At 45.1% G+C, this 24,568-nt stretch overlaps 1 protein-coding gene and 1 non-coding gene across 3 annotated transcripts in view; one reads left to right on the top strand and one right to left on the bottom strand.

Moving 5' to 3' along the window:
* DSP (desmoplakin) overlaps positions 1-24,568 on the top strand; it is a 43,793-nt gene that overhangs the window by 2,141 nt on the left and 17,084 nt on the right. For both annotated transcript variants that reach the window (XM_027523977.1, XM_027523978.1), the window contains exons 2-12: positions 9,746-9,848; positions 11,098-11,246; positions 13,018-13,192; positions 16,793-16,921; positions 17,792-17,842; positions 18,731-18,892; positions 19,623-19,727; positions 21,108-21,203; positions 21,523-21,648; positions 22,187-22,339; positions 23,472-23,626. In XM_027523977.1, coding sequence (XP_027379778.1) covers positions 9,746-9,848; positions 11,098-11,246; positions 13,018-13,192; positions 16,793-16,921; positions 17,792-17,842; positions 18,731-18,892; positions 19,623-19,727; positions 21,108-21,203; positions 21,523-21,648; positions 22,187-22,339; positions 23,472-23,626 — 1,404 coding nt within the window. The remainder of the gene's footprint in view (positions 1-9,745; positions 9,849-11,097; positions 11,247-13,017; positions 13,193-16,792; positions 16,922-17,791; positions 17,843-18,730; positions 18,893-19,622; positions 19,728-21,107; positions 21,204-21,522; positions 21,649-22,186; positions 22,340-23,471; positions 23,627-24,568) is intronic.
* On the bottom strand, positions 20,819-20,891 carry TRNAE-UUC. Its single transcript has one exon. It is a non-coding gene; the product is annotated as a tRNA-Glu (tRNA).

Genomic DNA, 24,568 nt, shown 5'->3' with positions numbered 1-24,568 from the left:
AAACTGACTCAAGTGAAAAATGACCTAACTTCGAGGGAGGTTGTTTTTCTGCTCTTTGCTGTGGAGCTGCCAGGCCGAGGGGCGGCGGGGGGCTGGTGCGGGGCCTCAGCTGGCATGTGGCCGGGGGTCTCTGTGGATCCAGGGACTGGAGTTTCTCCTGGCCTGCCCCTGCCTGGCGGGTGCTGTCGCCCTTAGAGGCCGAGCATTATCAGCACACACACAAAAGCCAGCAGAAGCTGAGGTCTGCATTTTACTGAAACAGCGACTGAGGGTCCCTGCACACGGCACACCTGTTTTCCAGGTTTTGGGTTTTTTTTTTTTTTTTTTTGTGGTCTTGTGCCGAGGGAGTTTGTTAGTCCCTGGCAGGGACTTTGCAGAAGCAAGATGCCATCTCTCACCCGCCTGCCCTCTGCCAAATGAATGTTGAGGAAGGATTTTAAAAGCACTTTTCTGGCCAGAAGTTTTTCTAAATTGAGGTGCTTTGTTTTTAAAGGAAAAACAAAAGGAAAACAAAAAGAAGCCCCTCTAAACCAGCATGAGAGCGACTGGTTGAATCTAAACTCCTTTGTTTCTAAAACTCCCACTTTATTGGCTGAATTGGATTGGTGATTTTTTTTGCGTGATCCGTGTTTGCATGTAGCCCTTCCCTAAATACACTGATTTGATTGTGAACAGAGCCCAGATCTTATTTTTCCTTTGGAAGTGGCTTTACAGTCTCTTGCCTTGGTCGGTCCTTTTCTTCGAACAGTTGTCACTGTTTAGGACCTAACCGTTCTCACTCTGACAATCCCTCCTTCCCTCGTCTTTTTCGGCTTTGTTTCAGACTGCATGGAGTCTGCAGTGACTTTATTTACCTTCTGCTGCTCTAGCTTAATATTTTCAAGTTTAGTACATACTACATGCTTAATAATGAAAGAGGTTTATTTTTGAAAATTTAAACTTTGGATTTTTCCTATGTAGGATGTTACTGTTCTCAATGAAGGAGAATCACTCTAGTCTTTCCTGTAGAAATCACAAATCTGTAGTGAAATTTGGTGGCCAAGTGGCCAAGTCCTCCAGTTAGATCTTCCGCTGATAAAAGTGTAGAATTTGTAGGATTACCAGCCAAATACAGTCACTGAGGGCTTCCCTGGTGGCTCAGCTGGTAAACTGAATGCCTGCAGTGCAGGAGACCTGGGTTCGATCCCTGGGTCGGGAAGATTCCCTGGAGAAGGGAAAGGCTACCCACTCCAGTATTCTGGCCTGGAGAGTTCCATGGACTGTATAATCCATGGGGTCGCAAAGAGCTGGACACAAGAGTGGCTTTCACTTCACTGTCACTAAGCCACAGAAATATGTCATATAATGGTAACGCTTTTCTCCAGAACTCACAGTTTCCAAACCAGAATGTGTGTGGTCCCTGTGCTGTGCTGTGCTTAGTGGCTCAGTTCTGTCTGACTCTTTGTGACCCCATGGACTGTAGCCTGCCAGGCTCCTCTGTCCATGGGATTCTCCAGGGATTGCAGGCGGCTTCTTTACCATCTGAGCTACCAGGGAAGCCTCACTATTTGGTACCTATTTTAAACTACCTTTTAAGAGAAGCCTGTTTCTTAGCATGAAATTAAACAGGCATATTTGCATTTAATTTTAGAGTGGGAAGGGGATGCTGGTGAGGACATAAACCTCACTTTCCCACTTGAGAGACAAAGAGATTAAGACTTGCCCCGAATCCCAGAGTCCACGCGTGGCTCGTCCGTCTGCCCTCTGCCCTCTTGTACCTTCAGACCATGTGCTGAAGTGTATGAGACTGGACAGTCCTGTCCTTCCAGGAAGAAAGTACATTGAGTGCGTGTATTCGTTCACTCAGCCAATGCTTCCTGAGCATCTGCTGTGTATTAGATGTTGGGGAGATTCAAAGGTGGGAATACAAAGACTTATGGAAGGGAGCGGATGCTCTTTAAGGGAAGATAAGGACATAAGTACTCTGTTACATAGGAGGGGCGCCCATGACTCAGGCTTCATAAGGGACATGATAACGTCTATAGTGGCGGCACTTGGAAGACTTTGTTATTAAGGCAGTGGTTGAATTGGACTTTGGGGAATTTCAGCTGGTAGAGACAGGTGGGCAGAGAGTGCTCCAGTGGGAGGGAAGAACAGGAGAAGAATATGAGAGCTGGAAAACCGGGAGCAAGTTCAAGGGTTAGAGAGTGGTGGTCTCCTTATGGAGCATTTGCTGAAGTGGGGACACAGTAAAGAAGTAGGGAGGCAGGGTGGGCTGGGGCAGAGCCTGGGAGACCCAGACTCCGTGGTGGGAGATTTGGGTAGGCACAGGGGGCCCACTGCAGGTTTCATCCAAGCCAGTCAGGGTCTCTGTTGAAGGAGCAGGGAGATGAGACCGTCACAGAGAGCTCTGAGACTGTTTTCAGGGCTTGTACAGGTGAAGGTGGGAGGTGATGAAGGCGGGAGGTGATGAAAGTCTGGTCAAGTTTGGTGGCAGTGGGACAGGAGGTAGATGTGATGGAGTGGCAGCTTCAGCTCAGAATTGGATCAGAGAGGCAGCGGGGAATCTGAGAAAACAGGCTCAGGGGTGGGTGACTCAGAATGGTCATTCTAAATGTTCAAATGGGAAATGATGGCGAAGTAAGATTTAGTGTCGCTTAATATAAGGCAGGTGATACCACTTACATAGTGATTAAGTTTAAGTAATATATTTGATACAAATATCAGATCTGTGGTTAATAATAGTTACATCACCACAGGGCAGACACCCACGATGGGCCAGGTATATTGTTGTCTCAAGCTTCAGGACAGACTTCCCATTTCACAGATGGAAAACTGAGGTTAACGTAGTTCCGTGACTTGGCCTAGGTCACACAGCTAGTTAGCAGTTAAGCTGCCTTTGCGTCCAGTATACCATCACGGCTCAAGAAAAGATCAAACCTGAACATCTCTTCTCCTTGTAAACTCTTTATCCAATGCGTTTTTACTTCTTTTTAAATTGTTGCATTCCTGGGATGTATTTTGTAACCATCGTGTTCTTTCATTCACACTCCTGTAGAGTTTCCATCTGCTGAGGAATGCAATTAAGCCCACTAATTGCTGGGCAGATCTACAGAACAGCTTCCAACAAGTAGTTAATTTTTTCTCTAAATATGGGCATAATTTCATTGTTGTTTAGGTGGCTGAAATGTCTTGGGAAAGACAAAAAGTGCTGATGCCTCCACGCTGACTTCTTGGGGTGGATCCCAGGAGGGCTTGGGTGTGTCTTGGGGAGTCTAACTCTCAGCCGACCAGTCTTTCCGGACTTCTCAGAGGTTCTGGAAGGAGTGGCTGAGTCCGAGGCCTTGGTGCCTGGGGCCCTGCTCCCCACCCTTTGCTTTTCTCTGTCTCCCTCTTGCAATCCTGGGAAAATGGGCAGGTGTGGTTCTGATGTGGAAACCACCGCCCTACAGACCCCAAGACTCCGAGAGACAGCATCTCGTAAAATGCAAGCATGGCCCCATCATCACGGGCACCTTAGCACCAACCCCCTGGGCTGGGGAGGATCCAGGACCTTCAGAGACCCTAGGAATTCGAAATCTAGATTTCATGAAGACGATGACCCAGGAGTGGGAGGCTGTAGCCGATAGGTCTAAGTTTTTGCTTGGAATTCAGTCTTGACATGTAGACATTTTTCCCTTGCTTCATCTGGCACCTGAAAAAAAAAAAAATTGAAATTTGAGTTGGCTTTTTGGGTAGTGGCTCAGATGGTAAAAAAAAAAAATATGCCTGCAATGGAGGAGACCCGGGTTGGATCCCTGGATGCGGAAGATCCCCAGGAGAAGTGCGTGGCAACCCACTCCAGTGCTCTTGCCACGAGAGCCCATGGACAGAAGAGCCTGGCAGACTACAGCCCGTGGGGTGGTAAAGAGTCAGACATAGCTGAGAGACTAACAACTTCAATTTTTTCACTTCTTGGTGGATAACTAGATAACTTCTACATGACTTTTTTTTTTTTTTCCTATAGACATCAGAAGGACTGTAAGTTTTCACATAGGGACAGAATTCAAAATAGAAATCCGTATTTTGGCTTTGAATTTTTAAGGGTCAAATATTCATCCCCACTTAATACAGGAAAAGAAAGCATGTTTTTCTGATCCTTTTAAAAAATGTCTTTCATGCAGTTAAAATGTATCACTCTCTTTGAAGTGTCTCACATTTTATTTTAGATCTTACAGATAATTTTAGGAATTAAAAATTACTTGACAAAGTCTGAAATGCCTCGCACTTAGTACTCAGTCATCATTTCTCCTTTTTTTTTGCTTCTCATTCTACCCTCAATTTGCTGCAAGATATCCTTAAAATTAGGCAAAGTTCAAGATTATAAATTGGGGCAAAAACCACAAAGTGAAAAATCAAAGGGAAATCTAAGAATCATTTCACAACAGCAGCCTCTGCTCCTCTGTAAGAGCGACCCGGCAGGAGGATTTAGTTCCTGTGGGGCTTTCACCCTCGGGGGCTCCTCCTCTAAACATCAGGCCAGCCCTGGGAGGTGGCTGTGTTCCTGCAGAAACCCCAGGCCCCTCCAGTCTAACTAACTTACTCCAAGTCACAGGCTGTCTTGCCGGAAGTGGCCGAGCAGGGGGTGGCCCCCAAACTCTTTTCTGAAGTTAATGATCTGTAATCGGGTTGCCCTCCCCACCCCACCCCCACCTTTCACCAACAAACCGTGTGAAAATGGTAAGCATGGAGAGGAAGTGGACCTTGATTAGAGTACTGGTTCCGGAAATTCTGGGTGAGGACAAAACGAAGGATCAGAGGAAGGCTTCTTTCTAACATTGATAGAAAAACAACAACAGCAACAGCATTTTTTTGCCCACTCTTCGGGTGAGGTAAATGCGCTACCTGATGGATCTTTGGAAATACCAGCCTTTGATTCGCCTTTTTCTTCCCCTTTCCTAAACCAAACAAACACGCGTTAGAGAGCTTCTGTGTGCACAGCCCTGTGTTGTCAGGTGTGTGTAGGAGTTGAAAGCGGCTGAGATGTGGGACTTTGCTCTCCAGGAGCAGGCCAGACAGGTGTGTAAATAACTGCAGAATGGGGGCAGAGGTGTGCCGGGAAGCTCTGTGCATGGAGGCCGCAGCCCTGGGTGTGTAACTTCTGATACATGATGTTTCCACTGACATGTATTTAGTGAGTCTTAAAGGTAGGGTATTTTCCTTAGATGAAGTCAGCGATTTTTTAAAAAACAAACTCCATGGATGTTTTACTTAAGCTCTTTTAAAGAAACTCAAACAATGTATGGAACGTGTTTTGAACCTTGTAAGAAGCTAAGCAGATAGACTTTAAGTCCATGTTAATGAAAGTAAGTTTCAAGAGTATTACGTAATCATCATAATTTCCATCAAATATTTATTGAGTTTTTCCAAGGTCATTATTCCGTGAATCTGAATACACATAAGACATCATTTCTGGCACACGTCCAGGGTCCTGTGTTGGTGGAATGAATAAAAAGAGAGAGAGAGACAGAGAAGAGACCGAGCGAAGGAAGGAGGAAGAAACGAAAGAACGAACCGAGTGGGAGAGAAAATATGTACACGAGAAATACAGAGTTGGGGGCACCGGTCAAATATCTAATGAACACCATGAACGATTGTAAAAGACTTATAAAGCAAAGTATTAAAAAAAAAAGTCTTAGTCTTGTAATGTTGCACGCCCCTTTTCGAAATATTTTTCTCGTGTTTTTTCCTATAATCTTGGGGAAAGTGCTAAACTAATGACGTCACTGTTAATTTTGGAATTTTTTTCCTCTAAGAAATGACTGTTACTTGTAGGTAGTAAAATAAAACAGAAAGCTCTATAATACCGGTCTTGCTTTCATGTGGCCCAGTTGGATGAAAATCCTGACCATGTTTTCCATTTAGCCTCTGATGAAGGGAGCTTTATGTAAACCTGCTGCAACCCTTACTTGTTTAAACAAGTTTTAGGAAGGATTTTCAGAAAAAGTGTAGGCAGATCCTTTGTTGTATGAATCATTTGTCTTTGTGAGTTTGAAGATAAAACAGGATTTCAGAGATGTTAAAGACTTTTAAGGACACGTGTTGTTTTTTCAAGGCAAGCTATTAATTTTGGTCAAAATTATTTTTTATTGATTTGACCCAAATGAGTTTTCTTTTCTTTCTTTCTTTTCTTTTTTTTTGCATTGATATCCTTCATCATTCATGTCACTGAAATAAAATTTAAAAAATGAACTTTGACGTCTTTAGTTCAGTTCCTAACATGGTTTAAAATCTCTGCACCCCTAACACCAGTTTGTACTGGTTCTGAAAATTTCTTTGAGGCTAAGGATTTGTAAAGTCCTTATGTGCTTGTTAAATAAGTATTTATTTAAAAGTGATTTCTTCCTGTCTGATGGAATTTCGCATTTTCCCAAAATGCACTATATGAAGAGGAAACTTTATTATCTTTAAACAGAACGTAGACTTTTGAATTATTTTCAATAGGAGTAGTGCGTTTGTTGGCTTCATAAAATAAAGTTACAGAACAAATGAGCTAAGGAAATTTTAGATAGACTCTATCTAGCCTAACAGATGAGTTAACTGAGATCTAAAAAATGTCAGATATTAACTAAAAAAGATCTAAAATTATGTGAAAAAATCTTTTTGCCTTAAAAAAATTTGAATGACAAAAAACCATCAGTGTTTCCTGAAGCAAGCTCTCCTGGCTCCTCTGCTGTAAGGTCCAGCCTTGCAAAGCATCTGGGTGTCTGGTGAGTCAGAATCCTGAGCAGACACAGCCTCCTTGATTTAAGTACAGCCGGTTCTGTGTGGGTCTGTCACAGGGCGGATACAGGACCGCTGAAATGTCAAGTTGGATTCTCTTTCCTCGTCAGTAAACCTCAGGGGGCCTGGGTCTCCCTTCCTCTGGTCTCATTTTGACAGTGTTTCCCAAGGATGTTCAGACTGAAGTAAGATTTTAACAGACGACAGACGGGAGCTGTAGGTCTTGCTTTAAGGACCAGTCTTGAAAGGTTGTGTCTAAGAGAAAATTTGCTTCATCAGATCATACTTTCCTATCGACCAATCACAGTACCAAGCGTTCTTCATTACACTGTGCTTGCAGTTTAGCTTTTCATTTTTCTTTTTTTATACTTTTAAAGAGATTAGATTTTTGTGCATGACAGCTGTTAATCTATTTCCTAACATGCCAAGGCAAACACAGAGGGTTTTAGCGGCTGTCAAGGGTGTGTATAGTGAACACAAGCATGTCTTTTAGTAAAACATGAAGAATTCTTTTTAGTATTATTAACAGACTGTGGAGTTACTTTTTTTTTAAGTGCAAATTCATAATATTTTAAGCCAACATTTAATTGCTTTTCCTCTTTTTCCTGGATACAGTTCATTTCTAAGTGTCATGTAACTAACTACTCTAGTAGTTGGGTAAAGAGAGCTGATGAGTTAATTTTGTTGTCAAAGGAATCTAGTGGCATAAAGTCACTTTAAAAAGACCTATATAGGGACCTGCCTGGCAGTCCAGTGGTTAGGATTCTGTGCCTCCGCTGCAAGGGGCGTGTGGGCCCAAAAAGATTTGCATATATATACTTAGAGACTTTCATTCGCAAGTTTGGCCTCTCTGCTTCCTTTTACTTTTTTAGTGTTTAATGTTTTAATTTTTTACGATACGGACAACCCCCAGCGAACATCTTGGCCAAGCCCTTCCCTTACCCAGAGTTCCCATCTGCACCTGCCTAGGAACTCCCTGTGCCAGTTTTTATAGTCCCACACATGATTAAGTCATTTAAGAAACTCAGACTTTGCACTGTGCTGAGAGTGCCCTCTCTGCGTGGGAGGGACTGGCATTCTTTGTGGGAATCACCCTCTGAACCCAATCTCGTATCAGAAAGACCCAGTGTTTCAGAAGAAGGTCCTCTCATGCCTCTGCAACTAGGAAAACAAATGTAATTCACAGGACTCCCTAATTGCCTATCCATCCTCGATTCTCAATGACGCTTCTGTGCTTCTTAATGTCTCTGTCTCCTGAAGTTCTTCCCTCCCTATTACAATAGGTGCCTTTTGGAAAGTGTTCTAAGTCAATTGGAATTTTGCACAGGTTTTGACAAGGGCTGGAGTCCTGTTTATATCTCAGCAATCCCAGAAGGTGTGCCAGGCCTCCTGCCTGATTCGGCGTGGGAGGCGGAGAAGGGTGGCATTCATGCGGGGAGGGTGGGGCGCCCTGGTTTTGTTGGGTGGGCGGTGCCCGGCCTGCCTGGAGCAGCCCGGGCCCCACCTGGCAGCGGTTCCCAGGGGAGCTGGTTTTTCACCCACGCACTCTCAGCCGGTGCTGGCATGTCGGGAGCCCGGCTGGCAGGAACGGACTACCAACGGGTGGCAGCGAGAGAAAGTGCCTCTCGGAGGTGAGATGAGGCGGAATCAGGAGCGGAGGGAAACATCCCACATTCTTGTAACCCTACCCCATCTCTGCCTAGTACAGCCTGTGCTTTTCAAACTTTTTTTTTTTTAACGGTGAAATTCTTCCTTTAAAATGCACAGACACCCTTCCCGACACACACACACGTGAAAGAAAGTCCAGTGCATTGAGCCGGCATCTGTTTTATCTGAAAGCTTAGGCTGGCCTGACTGGTGGCTCTGAACGCTGGCAGGAGCTCAGGTTTCTTGTAGGACACTCTTAAAGTCTTTCCTGAACAGTAATAATTTAATGGGCTTTAAATGTCTCTTAAGCTAAGCCGTAATGGGCTGTGCTGTGGCATAAGGTATCTTGGCAAGTTAAAAAAAAATAAGACTTGTTTTATTATAGATGACTCTTTATGTATATCTGGAACAGACTGAATTTCTTTAATTTCTTTCTTTAAAATGTAGAATATCTAGGACTTCCTCTGTGGTCCCGTGGCTAAGACTGCGCTCCCAATGCAGGGGGCAGAGGTTCGATGCCTGCCTGCCTGGGAATGCCGCAACTAGGAATTCACATGCGCAATTAAGACCTTACACAGCCAAACAAATGAATAACAAATAAACTATTTTTTTAAAGTGTAGAATATCTACAACCTTCTTAAACACCGCCCTTGTTTTAAGGTTTCTGCCACTTCTCTTGCAGTAAAGTGCTGCATTTGCAATACACTTGTGGCTGAGCATCGTCATACAGGATAATATTCCATGGTCATCTTGAAAGGAAAAGTGCCTTGTTTTTGCATTAAAGATACTTAAATTTGCCATCACTTTCTTCATTCTGTTTTTTCTTAACCATTATCATCTTTTTCTGTAATTGCAGAAAATAGTTTTGCAGAATAAGCTTTTCTTTCATCTCCTATAAGTGTCCTCACAGACTGGTCGGGGAAGCCCTGCAGCTCTGGGCTGAAGCCCCCTTTTCCAGAGGGACTTTTGATGGCATTGACGTCGGATGAGTGACAGAGAAGATGCTAGAAATGCATTTCCACAACTCGTCCAGATTAGATCTTGTGCTGTGCTTAGTCGCTCAGTCGTGTCCAACTCTTTGCCACCCCCTGGACTGTAGCCCACTAGGCTCCTCTGTCCGTGGAATTCCCCAGGCAAGAATACTGGAGTGGGTTGCCAGGGGATCTTCCTGACCCAGGGATCAAACCTGCATCTCCTGTGAAGCACACATACAAAAAGGGGAGGGGGACACAGAGACCCAGCCGATGTGAACAACTGGGAGACCTGGGTGAAGTGTTTTTGCATCTTTTCTGAAAGTTTACAGTTTTTCAAAATTGAAAAAAATTTACCACCTGCCTTCTCTGTGTTTTTCCTTCAGTCAAACGGGAACGATGTCCAGGCACCAGAACCAGAACACCATCCAGGAGCTCCTGCAGAACTGCTCCGACTGCCTGATGAGGGCGGAGCTCATCGTGCAGCCCGTAAGCGCGCTCCCCCCACCACCCCCAGTGCCGACCGCAGCTGCTTCTGTTCCTGGGCTTGCTCCTACTGATGTAGACTCGTGGACCTCTGCAATCTCACCCCTCACCTCCTTCACACACAGCACGTAGTGATGCTTTGGCTCAGAACAGACTCCCCCGCCTACCTGCAGGGTTGCTTTCACCATGGGAACTAGTTTTCACGCCTTTTCCCCAGCAAATGCGTACTCTGTGGACTGCCACCCTTTTGGGATTGCGGTCACCTGTGATTGTTTATGTGACTTGGTAACACTTTCTCTTCCTAGAGATGCACCCTGACGTGTTTATGTCACTGGGTTGTCATGGATTGTGATGTACACCATCAATTTAATGTCATTTTTTCAGGAAAATTTACCATCTTGTGAGAACAGTTCTACAGGAGAAACGTTACAAAGTATGGGAAAGTGAGCAATTAAAACCTGAGGGGAGATGGTAACATTGGTGAAGGCCTCACGCTCCTGGATGTTACTGAGATAGCGTAAGATCTCACTGAAACAGGAGTAGAAGTCAAGGGATGCGTGATTTTACCTGAGTGCCCATCATTCAGCTCCCTCTGAAAGTGGCGTTTCGCTAAGTATCACTCATCATCAAAGTCAGGGCAGTTATTGGCTCAGTGCAACCACCCAGACAGGTTTTTTTTTAAGAACTGAAAAGTTAAAAAAAAAAACTGAACTGAAAAGTTATTTCCTACAAGATGCAGGAAAAACTCAGTTTGTGTGTAAAAAAAAAAAGACCTTATCTGGCATAATGATACAGGGCTTTTACCACAGCAGAATTCCAGTTAGATGAATGGCTTGTGTAAATAAGAAAGATAGGCATTTAACATTGAAGCAAGGGCGAGATTAGCAATCTTTGGATATGCTTTTAAAGGCCTCTCAAAATTTAAAATACAGTCTACAATTTCGGTTTGTAACAGTGAAAGTCCCACCCCATGGACTATAGCCTGTCAGGCTCCTCTCTCCATGGAATTCTGCAGGCAAGAAGAATGGGTAGCCATTCCCTTCTCCAGAGGATTGAACCCAGGTCTCCTGCATTGCCGGCAGTTTCTTCAAATTAATAAGATAATTTTCATTTAAAGGCTTTTTTGCAGTTGCATGGAATGGGGGGGGGAGCTTATTTAAGTTTATAGCAGAAACTTTCGCTTCCAGTTAGCACACATGAAGCTCTTCTTTCCCATATCGTGTGTTCCCTTCACGTGACTTCTTTCTTGTAGGAACTGAAGTATGGAGATGGAATTCAGCTGGCCCGGAGCAGAGAGCTGGACGAGTGTTTCGCCCAGGCCAACGATCAGATGGAAATTACTGATAGCTTGATCAGAGAGATGCGGCAGATGGGCCAGCCCTGTGATGCTTATCAGAAAAGGTATTGCAGGGACTTCCCTGGCGGTCCAGTGGCTAAGACTTGCCTACTTGCACTGGGGTGCAGGGGACCCGGGTTCGATCCCTGGTCAGGGAACTAGATCCCACGTGCCGCAACTAAAGATCCCCGCATGTGACTAAAACATCCTGAATGCCACAACGAAGATACCGAGTGCCAGCTAAGACACAGCGAAGCCAGATAGACATTTTTAAAAAAGAGAGAAAGAAAAAAGGTATTGTCCACAGAGCGAGCGTGGTGCAGACGGGCCTGCAGACTCCTGCAGGGGTTGTGCAGATGTGGTGCAGGAGTTATACTCAGTCCTCGGACCCTGGTCTTCCCATGAGGGAAGCACAGACGTTCTCCGGGAAAGGCCCCCTTGCTTGATAATTTCGCCTCTTTTTTGGGTCTCTAATACAAATCACCTAAACCCACTACCTTCATCTTTTGTGGAATCACGAAGCTGCCGAGCAGTGAATTAAACAGGCCTGCCCAGGAGGGTGTGCTCCTTTTGAAGAGTCGAGTTTGCTGTGAGGTGTTCACCGTACTTCCACTTAGAGGGCAACAAAAGCCTTTGGCGCGGTCGTTGACTTTTGAGTCTGAGATTAAGTTGAGGACTTCCCTGGTGTCTCAGTGGCTAAGACTGGGTGCTCCCACTGACGGGGGCCTGGGGTACATCTCTCAGCGAGCTAGAGCCCACATACCCCAACTAAGAGTTCACCCTGCAATGAAGATAGAAGGTCCTGCATGCTGCAGCTGAGACCCGCTGAATAAATATTTTAAGTGAATAAATATTTTTAAAAGAATGAATAAAATAGAGCCCAGCTAAGTTTACTGCATACAGAAATGAGACTCATAGAGTCGAAGATGCCATTTTATGCAGAGGTGTGTAGTCTGATTTTGTGTGATCATGGTATTCAGAGCGTGGGGTCCTAGGAGACCCCTGGGCTGGAACTCATGAGAAAGTAGAAGATGCTACCAGGTTGGGCAAAGGCAATTACCCTTGCTGTGATGCTTCAGGCTTGGAGCAGCAGAATACTTAAGGTTTTGTCTATGACTAAGGTTAAAAAAAAAAGCCTATAAATAAAACATTTGTGGGCTTCTCTGGTGGCTCAGAAGGCAATGGCAACCCACTCCAGTACTCTTGCTTGGAAAATCCCATGGGCGGATGAGCCTGGTAGGCTGCAGTCCATGGGGTCGCTACGAGTTGGACACAACTGAGCGACTTCATTTTGACTTTTCACTTTCATGCATTGGAGAAGGAAATGGCAACCCACTCCAGTGTTCTTGCCTGGAGAATCCCAGGGACGAAGAAACCTGGTGGGTGCCGTCTGTGGGGTCGCACAGAGTTGGACACGACTGAGGCGACTTAGCAGCAATAGCTGGTGGCTCAGTGGTAAAGAATCCACGTGCCAGTGCGGGAGATGAGGGTTTGAGCTAGGAAGATCCCATATGTCTCAGAGCAACTAAGCCTGTGCTGATGCTACCTAGCCTGTGCTCTGGAGCCTGGGAGCTGTAGCTAGTGAAGCCCGTCCGGGTGCCCTAGAGCCCATGAGAAGCCCCCGCGTTGCCACGAAGAGTAGCCCTCACTCTCTGCAATGAGAGAAAAGCCCCTGCAGCAATGAAGACCCAGTGCAGACAAAATAAATAAAATTATAAAAGAAAAAAGAGGTCATAAAACAAAGAGCACGTGTGGTCCCTGTACTGACCCAAAGGGGGATGGTTGCTTCAGGGGCTGTCTTCCTGCCGCGGTGTGATGGTTCCCCTCTCCTTTCAGGCTGCTGCAGCTGCAGGAACAGATGCGAGCCCTCTACAAAGCCATCAGCGGCCCCCGCGTCCGCAGGGCCAGCTCCAAGGGCGGCGGAGGGTACACCTGCCAGAGTGGCTCCGGGTGGGACGAATTCACCAAGCGCCTCACCAGCGAGTGTCTGGGGTGGATGAGGCAGCAGAGGGTAAGCAGCTTCCGGCGGGAGGAGGTTGGTGCTCAGAGTTCCCGGCCCCGCGTGCGAACCGGGGCAGCTGGGGCAGTGACCCGGGCCTCTTGCTGTTTTCTCCTTTTCCTCATCTGCTTTTATTTTGGAATGAAGGCTTTTATTTAGAAATAAATGAAACTTCCGGGGATTTTTTTCTTCTTCTTCTTCCTCCTGTGGCTTAGGGAACCAGCCTCATGGCTTTATAGTCATACTTTATCACTCGAGTAATATTTAACAGGTATGATTGAATTGGTAGGTTGTGAAAATCTAGTTCTTACAGGATCATCTGTTATGGGAGTTCATGGGCTAAAACACTTCATCCCTGAGCTCATCAGGTGTTACCGAGAGGTCCCTAAGAGAAAGAAGGAGAACGTTGTGGAGGTTCATTTAAAATGGTAAGGAATTGGAGGAGCTGGACAGGCAGGGAGACTGGATCTTCCAGTTTGGGCTCGTGGGTTGTTTCATCTTGTATTTTTGAAGTGTCAGGCGTCTTGTGCAAGCGTGACATCACTGATGTGGGAGTGAAGTGAGGTGCTGGCACCCGATGTGCTGAGCCCCGAGAACTGGAGTTTCTACAAAGGATTTTTCACTGCTAATGATTGTTTTGTTGTTCTATGTAGTAATTAGGAGCTGTAATGAACAGGTGGCAGGAGGAATGTACCATCATCATGTAGATGGGAATTTTATAGTGAGTACCGATCCTGAGGAACCGTCCTTCTCTTGAGAACGTGGGTGTGGTAGAATGATCGGTCGTGCAGAGGTGGGATCGTGGTTGTCAGAAATCGTGGTTTTATGACTTGTTCTTGGAAGAGTTTGGCAGTGGTTCTGAAGTTTCTCAATCTTTTTTGTGGGTGTTCTTTCCCAAGTGTGAGGGCTTTTGGGACTAAACATTCATTCATTCGCTCAGTTAACCTTTTCTCCCGCGTCTGACAAACGCTTTGTAACACTCTTATAAGAAGGTGGGGCTTATAGAAGAGCAAAGTTGTAATTCCAGAAACGTAAATACAAACCTATTTGCAGGTTTCCAAACTCCCTTTAAATCTTTGAACACATGTTTCCGAAGCGTTTGCTATATGTTGACTCCATGCCAGAAAATGAGGGTTCCAAAGTTGTGTCCCATAGCCCTGAAAGCGAATATTACTGAAGAAAAAAAAGATACATACACACCCAAGTGCCAAATTTCTATGCAGAGCAGTGTGGGGTTGATAGCTGGGTTTGAGCTGTAATAAAACCGTGCTCAGATAGGAGTAGGGAGGGGATGGAACCAGCAGAGAAAGCTGGGCAGAGCTCCTGGAGCCTGGACTACGTCGGGAGGATCAGTGACATTAGGTGAAACAACCTTTGAACCAGCCGACTTCTAAAATGGCAGATCCCCTTACTTCTTCTTAGTCACTATGACAGTTCTATAAAATGACAGCTCATACTTTGTCACTTTCTGAATTCATGTTGAGTGTAGCTTTGTGAGAATCCTTTGTAGCAAAGGCTCAACTTTTTTTTAATCTGTAAACATAGCATTTTATTAACAAAATGTTTATCCCTACAGTACAATAAGTTTTGTAGTGACTTAGCATGGTATCCTCTAGAAAAGTTTGGTATAGAATATTCAAGCTAAAACAGTAGTTTAAAAGTATGCCAAGGCTCAACATTTTTGTTTAGTTGATAACTTGTGTCCGACTCTTTGTGACCCCATGGACTGTAGTCCGACAGACTCCTCTGTCCATGGGAATTCCCAGGCAAGAATACTGGAGTAGGTTGCCATTTCCTTCTCCGGGGAATATTCCTAACCCAGGGGCTGGCAGATTCTTTACCACTGAACCACCAGGGAAGCCCCAAGTCTCAGCATTTTCAAATTTTGAGCATTTGAAAACAGCATTATCACATGGACTCACTTTTCCATTGTGGTGAGGAAGGGGGGCGTCTTCTAATGGATGATATTGATGAGGGTTTCAAAGGAACTGTGAGCTGTTTTATCCCTTGTTGCCAGTTTGCTCTGAGCTTCTCCAGCCCTTCCCTCTTATCCCTGCTTCCTGCAAGCCTGCATTCTTCCTGTCATTCCCGGGGGACTGAGCCGCAGGGCCAGCTGATAAGGGAGAGGTGTCTGCAGCAGCACGATTGGCACACAGTCGCACAACTCCTGGGCCAGGGTCTTGTTTCCCTGATTTGTGTTTCTGCTGATGAACAGGGCAGATACTGCACACCTGGCTGGTAATGAAGGCGGGCTTGGTCATTTCATTAACTTCCCGGAGCACTCGCTTGCTTTGCTTTAAGGTTGAAAGGAGCCATGGGAGGGCAAGGTCAGAGTCCCGGGTAACTTACGGTTGTCTGGTGGGCTGCCTTTTCTGAAGGCTCGTCAGGTACATGCGAACGTGGATGTGGCTCAGAACAGCGTGTGTTGTCCCCGCTGCAGTACTATTCTGGAACGTCTGCGCTCGCCATGTCCGAGAGGCCTGGCAATTGACACGAGCTCGTGCCAAAGAAAGATGAGATGATAGACTCGCCCCAGCGTGCAGCTTGTGAAATAATTTGTTGGATTCTTATTATTTGGCACTCTGAAATTGAAGTAATGGAATTAGAAAGTTAGGTTTGCTTTTTAGAAAGCTAACATGAATCCATAATCTTAATATTGCCAATATTCATTGAACTGAAGGTGTTGGATATATATTGTCACTTCTCTTTGAAATGGGCCGTGGAAAGTTTTGCAACCCACAAGGCAGTGCTAAATTCTGGATTTAAAGAGCCAACAACTGCATTACTCAAAACAAGTTGAAGAAACAAACAATGAAAACTTGTCTTAGGCCAACTGTTAAGCTTGGGAAGTAGTACTTGATTGAGCTTAATGAACTACTTTTGATGCCCATTTAAAAGCAACTGAATATAGAAACTTCTGTCAGCATCTTACCACACTGTGTCATACTTAGATCTGCACTCACAGCTGTGTATACACACAGGTCACTTGGACGTACACAGGTAGATTTTTTTTTTTTTCCCTTCAGAGTGCACGGTCTAGGTTTCAAGGATTTCATTACAGAATCATCTCTGCTCAGCCCATCTTGAGATGAGGGCAGATAAGTTGAGGGAACCCCCAGCTTTTACTGTATTGGGCAACCCCCACGAGCTCTTTGGGATTCCCTAGCCTTTACAACGGAGAAGGCAATGGCACCCCACTCCAGTACTCTTGCCTGGAGAATCCCATGGGTGGAGGAGCCTGGTAGGCTGCAGTCCATGGGGTCGCTAAGAGTCGGACACGACTGAGCGACTTCACTTTCACTTTTCACTTTCATGCATTGGAGAAGGAAACGGCAACCCACTCCAGTGTTCTTGCCTGGAGAATCCCAGGGATGGGGGAGCCTGGTGGGCTGCCGTCTATGGGGTTGCACAGAGTTGGACACGACTGACGTGACTTAGCAGCAGCAGCAGCAGCAGCCTTTACAAACTTTTTTTTTTGGTTTCAAAAATATCGATTAGTTACAGCTTCATTTCTTTCCGAGTGGAAGCTTAATATGCGCCGCAGCTGCCTGGCCACCAGGGGTGCTGTCGAGGAGGGAGTTGGAAATAAGGGCCCTCTGTCTCCCGTGGCAGGCGGAGATGGACATGATGACCTGGGGCGTGGACCTGGCCTCGGTGGAGCAGCACATCAGCAGCCACAGGAGCATCCACAACACCATCGGGGACTACCGCTGGCAGCTGGACAAGATCAAAGCCGACCTGGTACTTGGAACTCTTCCTTGTAGAGGCTTCCAACAGTGTACTGAAGGGCCCTGTAGTTACGCCATCCCAGGCAGCCCAAACAGGAGTCTGTGATTTCTTCCCCAACAGACTGGGATTTTTTTTCATCTTGGCCTGTAGGCATTTTTTTGAATATCGAAGTGTAGTTGATTTACAGTGTTGCGGTTAACTTCTGCTGTACAGCACAGGGATTCAGTTATACCTGTATGCATTATTTTTCATATTCTTCTCCACGACGGCTTATCACAGCATATTGAGCACAGTTCCCTGTGCTGAACAGCAGGAACTTGCTGTCTATCATCCTGTATATACTGGTTTACGCCTGCTAATCGAAACCCCCAATCCACCCCCGCCCGCACTGCCCGCTGGCAGTCTGTTGTCTGCATAGGCTCTGTTTCTGCTTCGCTGATGAAGTTCATTCGTACCGTTTACATCACTGACTTTTGTCCTTAGCCCGAGATGCTCGTCCTTACTTCTTCCACTCTTTTTTTTTTTTAACCTACTTTTGTCTACTTGAGTATCTGATCAGGTCTCTCCCTCTTTTCTCTAAGTTCTGAGGAGTCCTAAATGATATTTTCAAACTTTTAAAAGGTTGTGTAACAGCGAGTCTGTAAGTGATAGGGATGAGCCTTTAACTTTGTAGGGGTGCCACCACCAGGCCAGTGAACTTTGCCCCCAGACCGACTGGGAAAGGTCCCTGTGGGTAAAAGTTTCCATAGAACAGCTATTTCTTGCTACTGGGGAATCGGAAGTTAATATGTGTTTGACAGAAGGAGGTTTGGAAGGGCTGTTCTTTCTATGTAAACCCTCAAGGGGAATTAAATAATTAACTCACTGTTGGTCTTCTTCTAGCGGGAGAAATCTGCAATCTACCAGTTGGAGGAGGAGTATGAAAACCTACTGGTAAGACGACTTATTTCTGAAAGCTCTGTGTTTAGTGCAGTTCGGTCTTGTAAATGTGGACCTGGGGATTAAAGCACCTGCTTGGCGCTATCCTCAAGGACTCTGGAAGTACCTGGAAGTATATGAGGGACTTGCAGGTCCTAATTTCATTTCTGCTGCTGTTTTCTTTATAAGGGAATTTTAAAAGAATTTTTTCTGAAGACAGTACTTAATGCTACTCTGTTTGCAAGCTGAAGGGTCCCGTCAATAGCCCTTGTTAAATACTTGCAGTTAAAGCCGTAAAGCTTTTCCACTTGTGAACTGCAGCCTTTTTACCAAATATAAGCAAAACTAAGACTTGTTTCTTTAGAGAGAGGTTTTCCAGACCATCCTTACCGTTTTATGAAAAACTGAATCAATTCCTTGACTCATGAAAAGAGGTATTTCTATTCTTCTGCCTATTTGAGTCACCCTGTCTTCACTTTTCCAGTGTTTCCCAGTTGGCCATGATACTATTTAAATAACATGGCTAGTGGCGACACAGCTATTTTCCAAGGTGATGACACTTTGAATTTCGGGGATGTTGGAGAGGGCAAAGAGAGCTTGGTTTATCTTTGTAAGAATCTGTTTTCTCTTTATAGTCCAAAGCTAATTAGTGAAGCCAAACATCAGTACATGAATCAAGACCCGTCTGGATCAAGCTAGTTCATTGAATCTAAAATTGTCCCCTTGTTCCTAAGTTTGGGTGGGTCCTTTCTACCTCCCAGCTGATCACTGACTGCAAGAGATTTGACTGATTCTTGGGATTTTTGTTGGTGAAAGGAACCAGCCAGGGTTTATCTGTGACGTCTGCAGGGAGCACCATTCATCTGCATATTGTCCTAACGCTGCTTTGACTGTCCTGTGCAGAAAGCGTCCTTCGAGAGGATGGACCACCTTCGGCAGCTGCAGAACATCATCCAGGCCACGTCCCGCGAGATCATGTGGATCAACGACTGTGAGGAGGAGGAGCTGCTGTATGACTGGAGCGACAGGAACACCAACATCGCCCAGAAGCAGGAGGCCTTCTCGGTAAGCCCCCGGGAGTCGCGTGGCAGTGATTGAGGCATTTGTAATCGTGTAATCGGCCACCTGTCATTCAGCCTTGGTGGAGAGAGCGTGAAAAACCATTCCTTTCTGAAGGCTTTTCAGTGCCTTAAGATGGGCAGCGCGGTGCTTAGCATCTCAGAAGACAGAGGAGTGAGGTAGTTCAGTCAGATGTCCCTGAGTGCACAGCGAAGAACGTGGTGGCTTAGACCTGAGAAGTAGACAGTCTCAGTGTGTGCTATGGGCTTCCCAGCTGGCTCAGTGGTAAAGAATCTGCCTGCAATGCAGGAGACCTGGGTTCGATCCCTGGGTCAGGAAGATCCCCTGGAGAAGGAAATGGCAACCCACTCCAGTATCCTTGCCTGGAGAATCCCATGGACAGAGGAGCCTGGCGGGCTACAGTCCACGGGGTCACAAAGAGTTGGACACGACCTAGGGACTGAGCCACAGCAACAAGTATGTGTTGTGACTCTGTCACTTCACCTGTGTGAATTCGGATGAGACGTGTCACCTGTCTGGCCTCAGCCACATACTGGATCTCAGGCATCCTTTCTGGTCTTAAAAATGCTACAGTTCTTGAGGAACACATCACACAGTTCTCTGGCATTGTTCATTTCCAAGATGCAGTTTTGTATTTGATTCCTTTAAGGATGGTGGGAGGGATGGAAAGCTGCCAGTGACTTACTCTAAGGATTTGCTTCTCTTTCATTCACAGATACGCATGAGTCAGCTGGAGGTTAAGGAGAAAGAGCTCAATAAGCTTAAACAAGAAAGTGACCAACTTGTCCTCAATCAACATCCAGCTTCAGACAAAATTGAGGTGGGTTTCATGAGATTTATATTTTTATCAGGGGAAGAAAGGGGACACTTTTCAAAAAATAAGACTATCCAAGAAACAAAAAAGACCATACAAATGAGTAGTTTTTGCCCATTGCAAAGCCATGACAAGTTTATTTATCAACACCCTAGACCAGGGATTGGCAAACTTTTTCTAGAAAGAATCAAATAATATAATATTTTAGACTGACAGGCCATTTGGTCTTTGTTGAAATTAACTCTGCCGTTGTAGTGTGAAAGCAACTGTAGCAACATGTAACTGAATGAATGTGGCTGTTTGCCAATAAAACTTTATTTATAAATGCAAGTAGTGGGCCGGATATGGCCCTTGAGCTGTAGCTTGCTGACCTCTGTCCTAGACTGGGATCTATGGGATGTACTCAAGGCAGACTCCTTGTCCAAAGGCTGACTCCCTCTACTGACAATCAGTGGGCAAGAACTTTTATGGATGGTGGGAGGGGCTATATGCAGATATAGCACATTCAGCTCTGATAGTCATCTCAAAATTAGTCATGCAGTGATGACTGGTGTCATCTTGATGCTTTTAAGTACAGTTAGTCTTTAGTTTCAGGATCAGTCTGTTCACATTTATTTGAGGCCAGTTCTCAGAATTGCGGCAGCTTATGTCATGGCTACAGTCTAGTCATCATGACAACTCACAGGATATAGCCCTTGAGGAAGAACTAAAGATCCTTGACTTTGCTTAATGACTAAACTATTAATATTTAGTCATGTTGGACCATATTCCTTTGTTTCTGCATTTTCTCACTTCTCTGATTAAGCTCATTGTTTGGGTAAAGTTTTTCCACAGACAAAAGGCAGTTTGAGGACATGGGCGAGGGGGTGGGGGCACGGACCATAGGGTCCTGCTCCGTTTCTCCTTGAGCCTCCCTGTGATCTAGCAGCTAAACAGGAATAGGACTTGATGCCCCTGCTTTATCCTTGTTCTGACTGGTCTGTTATAATTGGTCAGGAGCTATGTCATTTGGATGAATATTTTAACTAATACTTGTAAGGATACCCATTTGTTAAAACTAGGTCTTTTTTTTAACTGCACAGCCTACAGGATCTTAGTTCCCTGACCAGGGATTGAACCTGGGGCCACAGCAGTGAAAGTGCTGAGTCCTAACCACTGGACCACCAGGGAATTTCCAAAATTGGTCTTAAAATTTAATTTCTACCATACCAAAAGGTTCCTGTTGGGAAATTCTAGTTTCAGTTTTTAGAAAAAAACTTTACTTGATTTGGAATTAGATTTAAAGAACTGCTTCAGACTTCTCACTGAGGCTCACCCATCTGTGGATTGACGGATGCCTCTCCACGGCTGGGTGGTGGAGAGACGGCTGCTGTTCTCTTGTTTCAGGCCTATATGGACACCCTGCAGACCCAGTGGAGCTGGATTCTTCAGATCACCAAATGCATTGATGTTCATCTCAAAGAAAATGCTGCCTACTTTCAGGTTTTTATCCTCAGCAACCATTTAACTGTCTTTTGGGTCTTGATGCCTTCTCTTTTGAATGTGTTTGAAAAAGCACTGAAAACAGTATTTACAATATTTCGTAAATACTATTTGTTGGGGTTTAGCATAGAGGAGCGTAGACGAGTCACCAGTCTTTCAGATAGTCTTGCGCTGTCCTGTAAGTTTCTGCTCTAATCTTTTCCTTTAACCACCTGTCAGATAGACTCGTAGGGAAGATACTCCTGCAAGTTGAAGTACTAGGTGATGCTGCGTGTTCAGTTGCTTTTAACTGACATGGAGTCACCCCCGTTCTTCACAGTTTTTTGAAGAGGCTCAGTCGACGGAAGCCTACCTGAAGGGTCTCCAAGACTCCATCAGGAAGAAGTACCCTTGTGACAAGAACACGCCCCTGCAGCGCCTGCTGGAGCAGATCAAGGAGCTGGAGGTAGCGTCTCAGACGCAAGCCCTTTCCTGGGAATAAAACAAATGCACCCAACCATGGATTCAGACTGCTGTTTGGATTTGTGTTGCTCTGCAGAGCAGTGAGTGCTCAAAGCTCAAGCAAACCTTATCTTCACTTTCAGTGGCTTTTCTCAAATACATTTCTCTGCATGCTTAGCTACTGTTGCAGATTACTTCTGCTTCAGTAGTTACCATTGCTCTAAACAAAACGGGAGAGAACGCTGATGACCTAACATGAAGATCCCTTTGGAAAAGCGTACGTCACATGTTATCAGCATAGTCCTCTCACACAGTGATATGCTTCCCCGCCCCTAATTCATGGCTGTGTTGCCTCTGTAGTGGCTTCTTATGAAAGGTACCTATGGTCCCTGCACACAAATGAATGGGTGGCTTTTTACAGCTAATGCAAATACAAACTACTAATTTGTATTGTCATGATAGCTACAGGAATGCCGTTTCAAGATCTCACCTAATTTTCAGAGAGTATGTATGTTCAAGGATGATTTTATTTGCAATTGCAGAAAGAACGGGAGAAAATCCTTGAATACAAGCGCCAGGTGCAGAGCTTGGTAAACAAGTCCAAGAAGATTGTGCAGCTGAAACCGCGTAACCCGGACTACAGAAGCAATAAACCCATTATTCTCAGGGCTCTCTGCGACTACAAGCAGGACCAGGTGTGTGCTGTTACTCAGAATGCTGCCAAAGTGTTCCCTTTCTCTATGGGTGGATTTCTGTCCATCGAGAGAGCAGAATTGAATTTAGGTTTCAGGGAGCACCCTAGTAAGTGTCTTTCTTTTGTATACCAAGGGGAAGCTGTTGAAAGAATGGAGTGATTTTGTTCTGAATCATGTGATAATCATCAATAAGTAGGACAACAAGTATTTTTAAACTACTCTAATTCTGTTTTAAGGCTTAAGACTTCTTTTCTTCTGAGATTAAAAGCAAACAAGATACATGGCCACTATGCTGCATGTAAAGGGAATGTCACTGCGGATTTTATGTATTAAATGAACACATCAGTTCCGTAGGCTCTGTAGTCAATACAAACATTTATATGGAAAGATGGCTCCATTTTAGCAAGTTTTAATGAAATTCCCTCAACTCTATTTTCTTACAAAAATTATGGAGGATTTAATAAATGAAAATGTGACTAGTTGATGAGATGAACATAAAACAATGGAGTTTATTCTACCATGCAGAAATGGTTTTAGAACTTGGCTGGAGAGAAGGAAGAAATTGAAATGGAGATTGAAATACCTACTTGTCAAACTTGTTACGTTAATAGTTAAGATAGATGTCTTAATTTACCCATTTTAAGAAGCTATCTAGTTGATTTGGAAAAGAAGCAATTTAGATGTTGGAGTTAATTTAGAAAGTTGTTTTTCTGGGGACCTGATACCAGAAATTTTTTGTTTTTATTTAAAAATTTTAACAAGTGAATGAGATGTGATGTCCACACACTGAAATCTACTATATGAAACAAAAACTCACAAGTGTGGAAAAGTCAGGGGGTGAATTTTTGCTCTATAAAAGGATTTATCACTTCACTGGGGGACTCCCCTGGCTGTCTCCTGGAAAGGCACTCCTCCTAATTCCCTTCAGATACACCTTGTAGACTCACCTGTTGTATTTAAAGCATCAGTCCTGTTGGGTTGTGTCAGGTCAGCTTGAATGGAGGAGCACTTAAGTGTTTCAAAGCTGCAGCACTTTGCATGTTGTCCTTGTGGCTGCTTCTGTTTTTTGAGCAAAAAGATACAAATGTGGGCCTGTGGATCAAGCCAAAACACGGTGCTGCTTGCCTTGCAGAAAATTGTCCACAAAGGGGACGAATGTATCCTGAAAGACAACAATGAGCGGAGCAAGTGGTACGTGACCGGCCCGGGGGGCGTGGACATGCTCGTGCCCTCTGTGGGCCTCATCATCCCTCCGCCCAACCCTCTGGCCGTGGACCTCTCGAGCAAGTACGTAGTTCAGGTTCTTGCTGGCTGTGATGTGGACACGGGTGGGGAAAGTGCGGCTGACCCCGGTACAAACAGTCAGACACACCGCTCCACACTGCTGTCACCTCCCCCAAAGTGAGATCTGGTGAAGGTCCCTTTGCCTTGTCTTGAGATTTTATGGTGAAGATACTGTACTTATCACTGGAAGATGAAAAAGAATGTTTGACAGTAGAGGAACTCATCTTGACCATGCACTTGAAAGGCATGATTTCAAAATCCTTCCTCCTTTAAGCCATCGATAGTCTGACATATTGGAGAAGGGAAAGGCAACCCACTCCAGTATCCTTGCCTGGAGAATCTCATGGACGGTCCATGGCATCACAAAAAGTTGAACAGGACTGAGCAACTGAGTGCACACACACACAGTCTGACATGTAGCCACAAATAGAATATGTGGCTAAACATTTCACAGAAACGTTTGGGCCATCAGTAAGTAGCTGGAACATTCGCTTGACAGGTTGTCCAGGGCAGATTCTTCCAAATGTTTTATAAAGGAAGTCTTCAGCCCATTCAAGGTGGGGTGAGCATAGCCCAGGGAATATTTCCAAATGCCAGAAGCCATCAGAGTTCTATGACCCGAGACCCATTTCTTCCTGCCAGCATGCATGGAGTCAGACCTCTATCAATTAAAAAGCTGCTGACAAATAACCCAACCACCCCAAACTGTACTGCGTGTTTCAACCAAAATGATTCCAGAGTATTAAACCCCTGTTGGTCACTGAGAGTATGCTTTCGGGTATTGGTCCAAATCCATCGAAATGTTGTTGTTTACTTGCTAAGTTGTGTCCACCTCTTTTGCAACCCCGTGAACTGTAGCCCACCAGGCTCCTCTGTCCATGGGATTTCCCAGGCAAGAATACTGGAGTGGGTTGTCATTTCCTTCTCCAAGGGAGCTTCCCGACC

The sequence above is a fragment of the Bos indicus x Bos taurus genome, chromosome 23 (assembly GCF_003369695.1).
Source record: "Bos indicus x Bos taurus breed Angus x Brahman F1 hybrid chromosome 23, Bos_hybrid_MaternalHap_v2.0, whole genome shotgun sequence".
NCBI classification, from domain to species: domain Eukaryota; kingdom Metazoa; phylum Chordata; class Mammalia; order Artiodactyla; family Bovidae; genus Bos; species Bos indicus x Bos taurus.
This window is presented reverse-complemented; position numbering and strand designations above follow the sequence as displayed.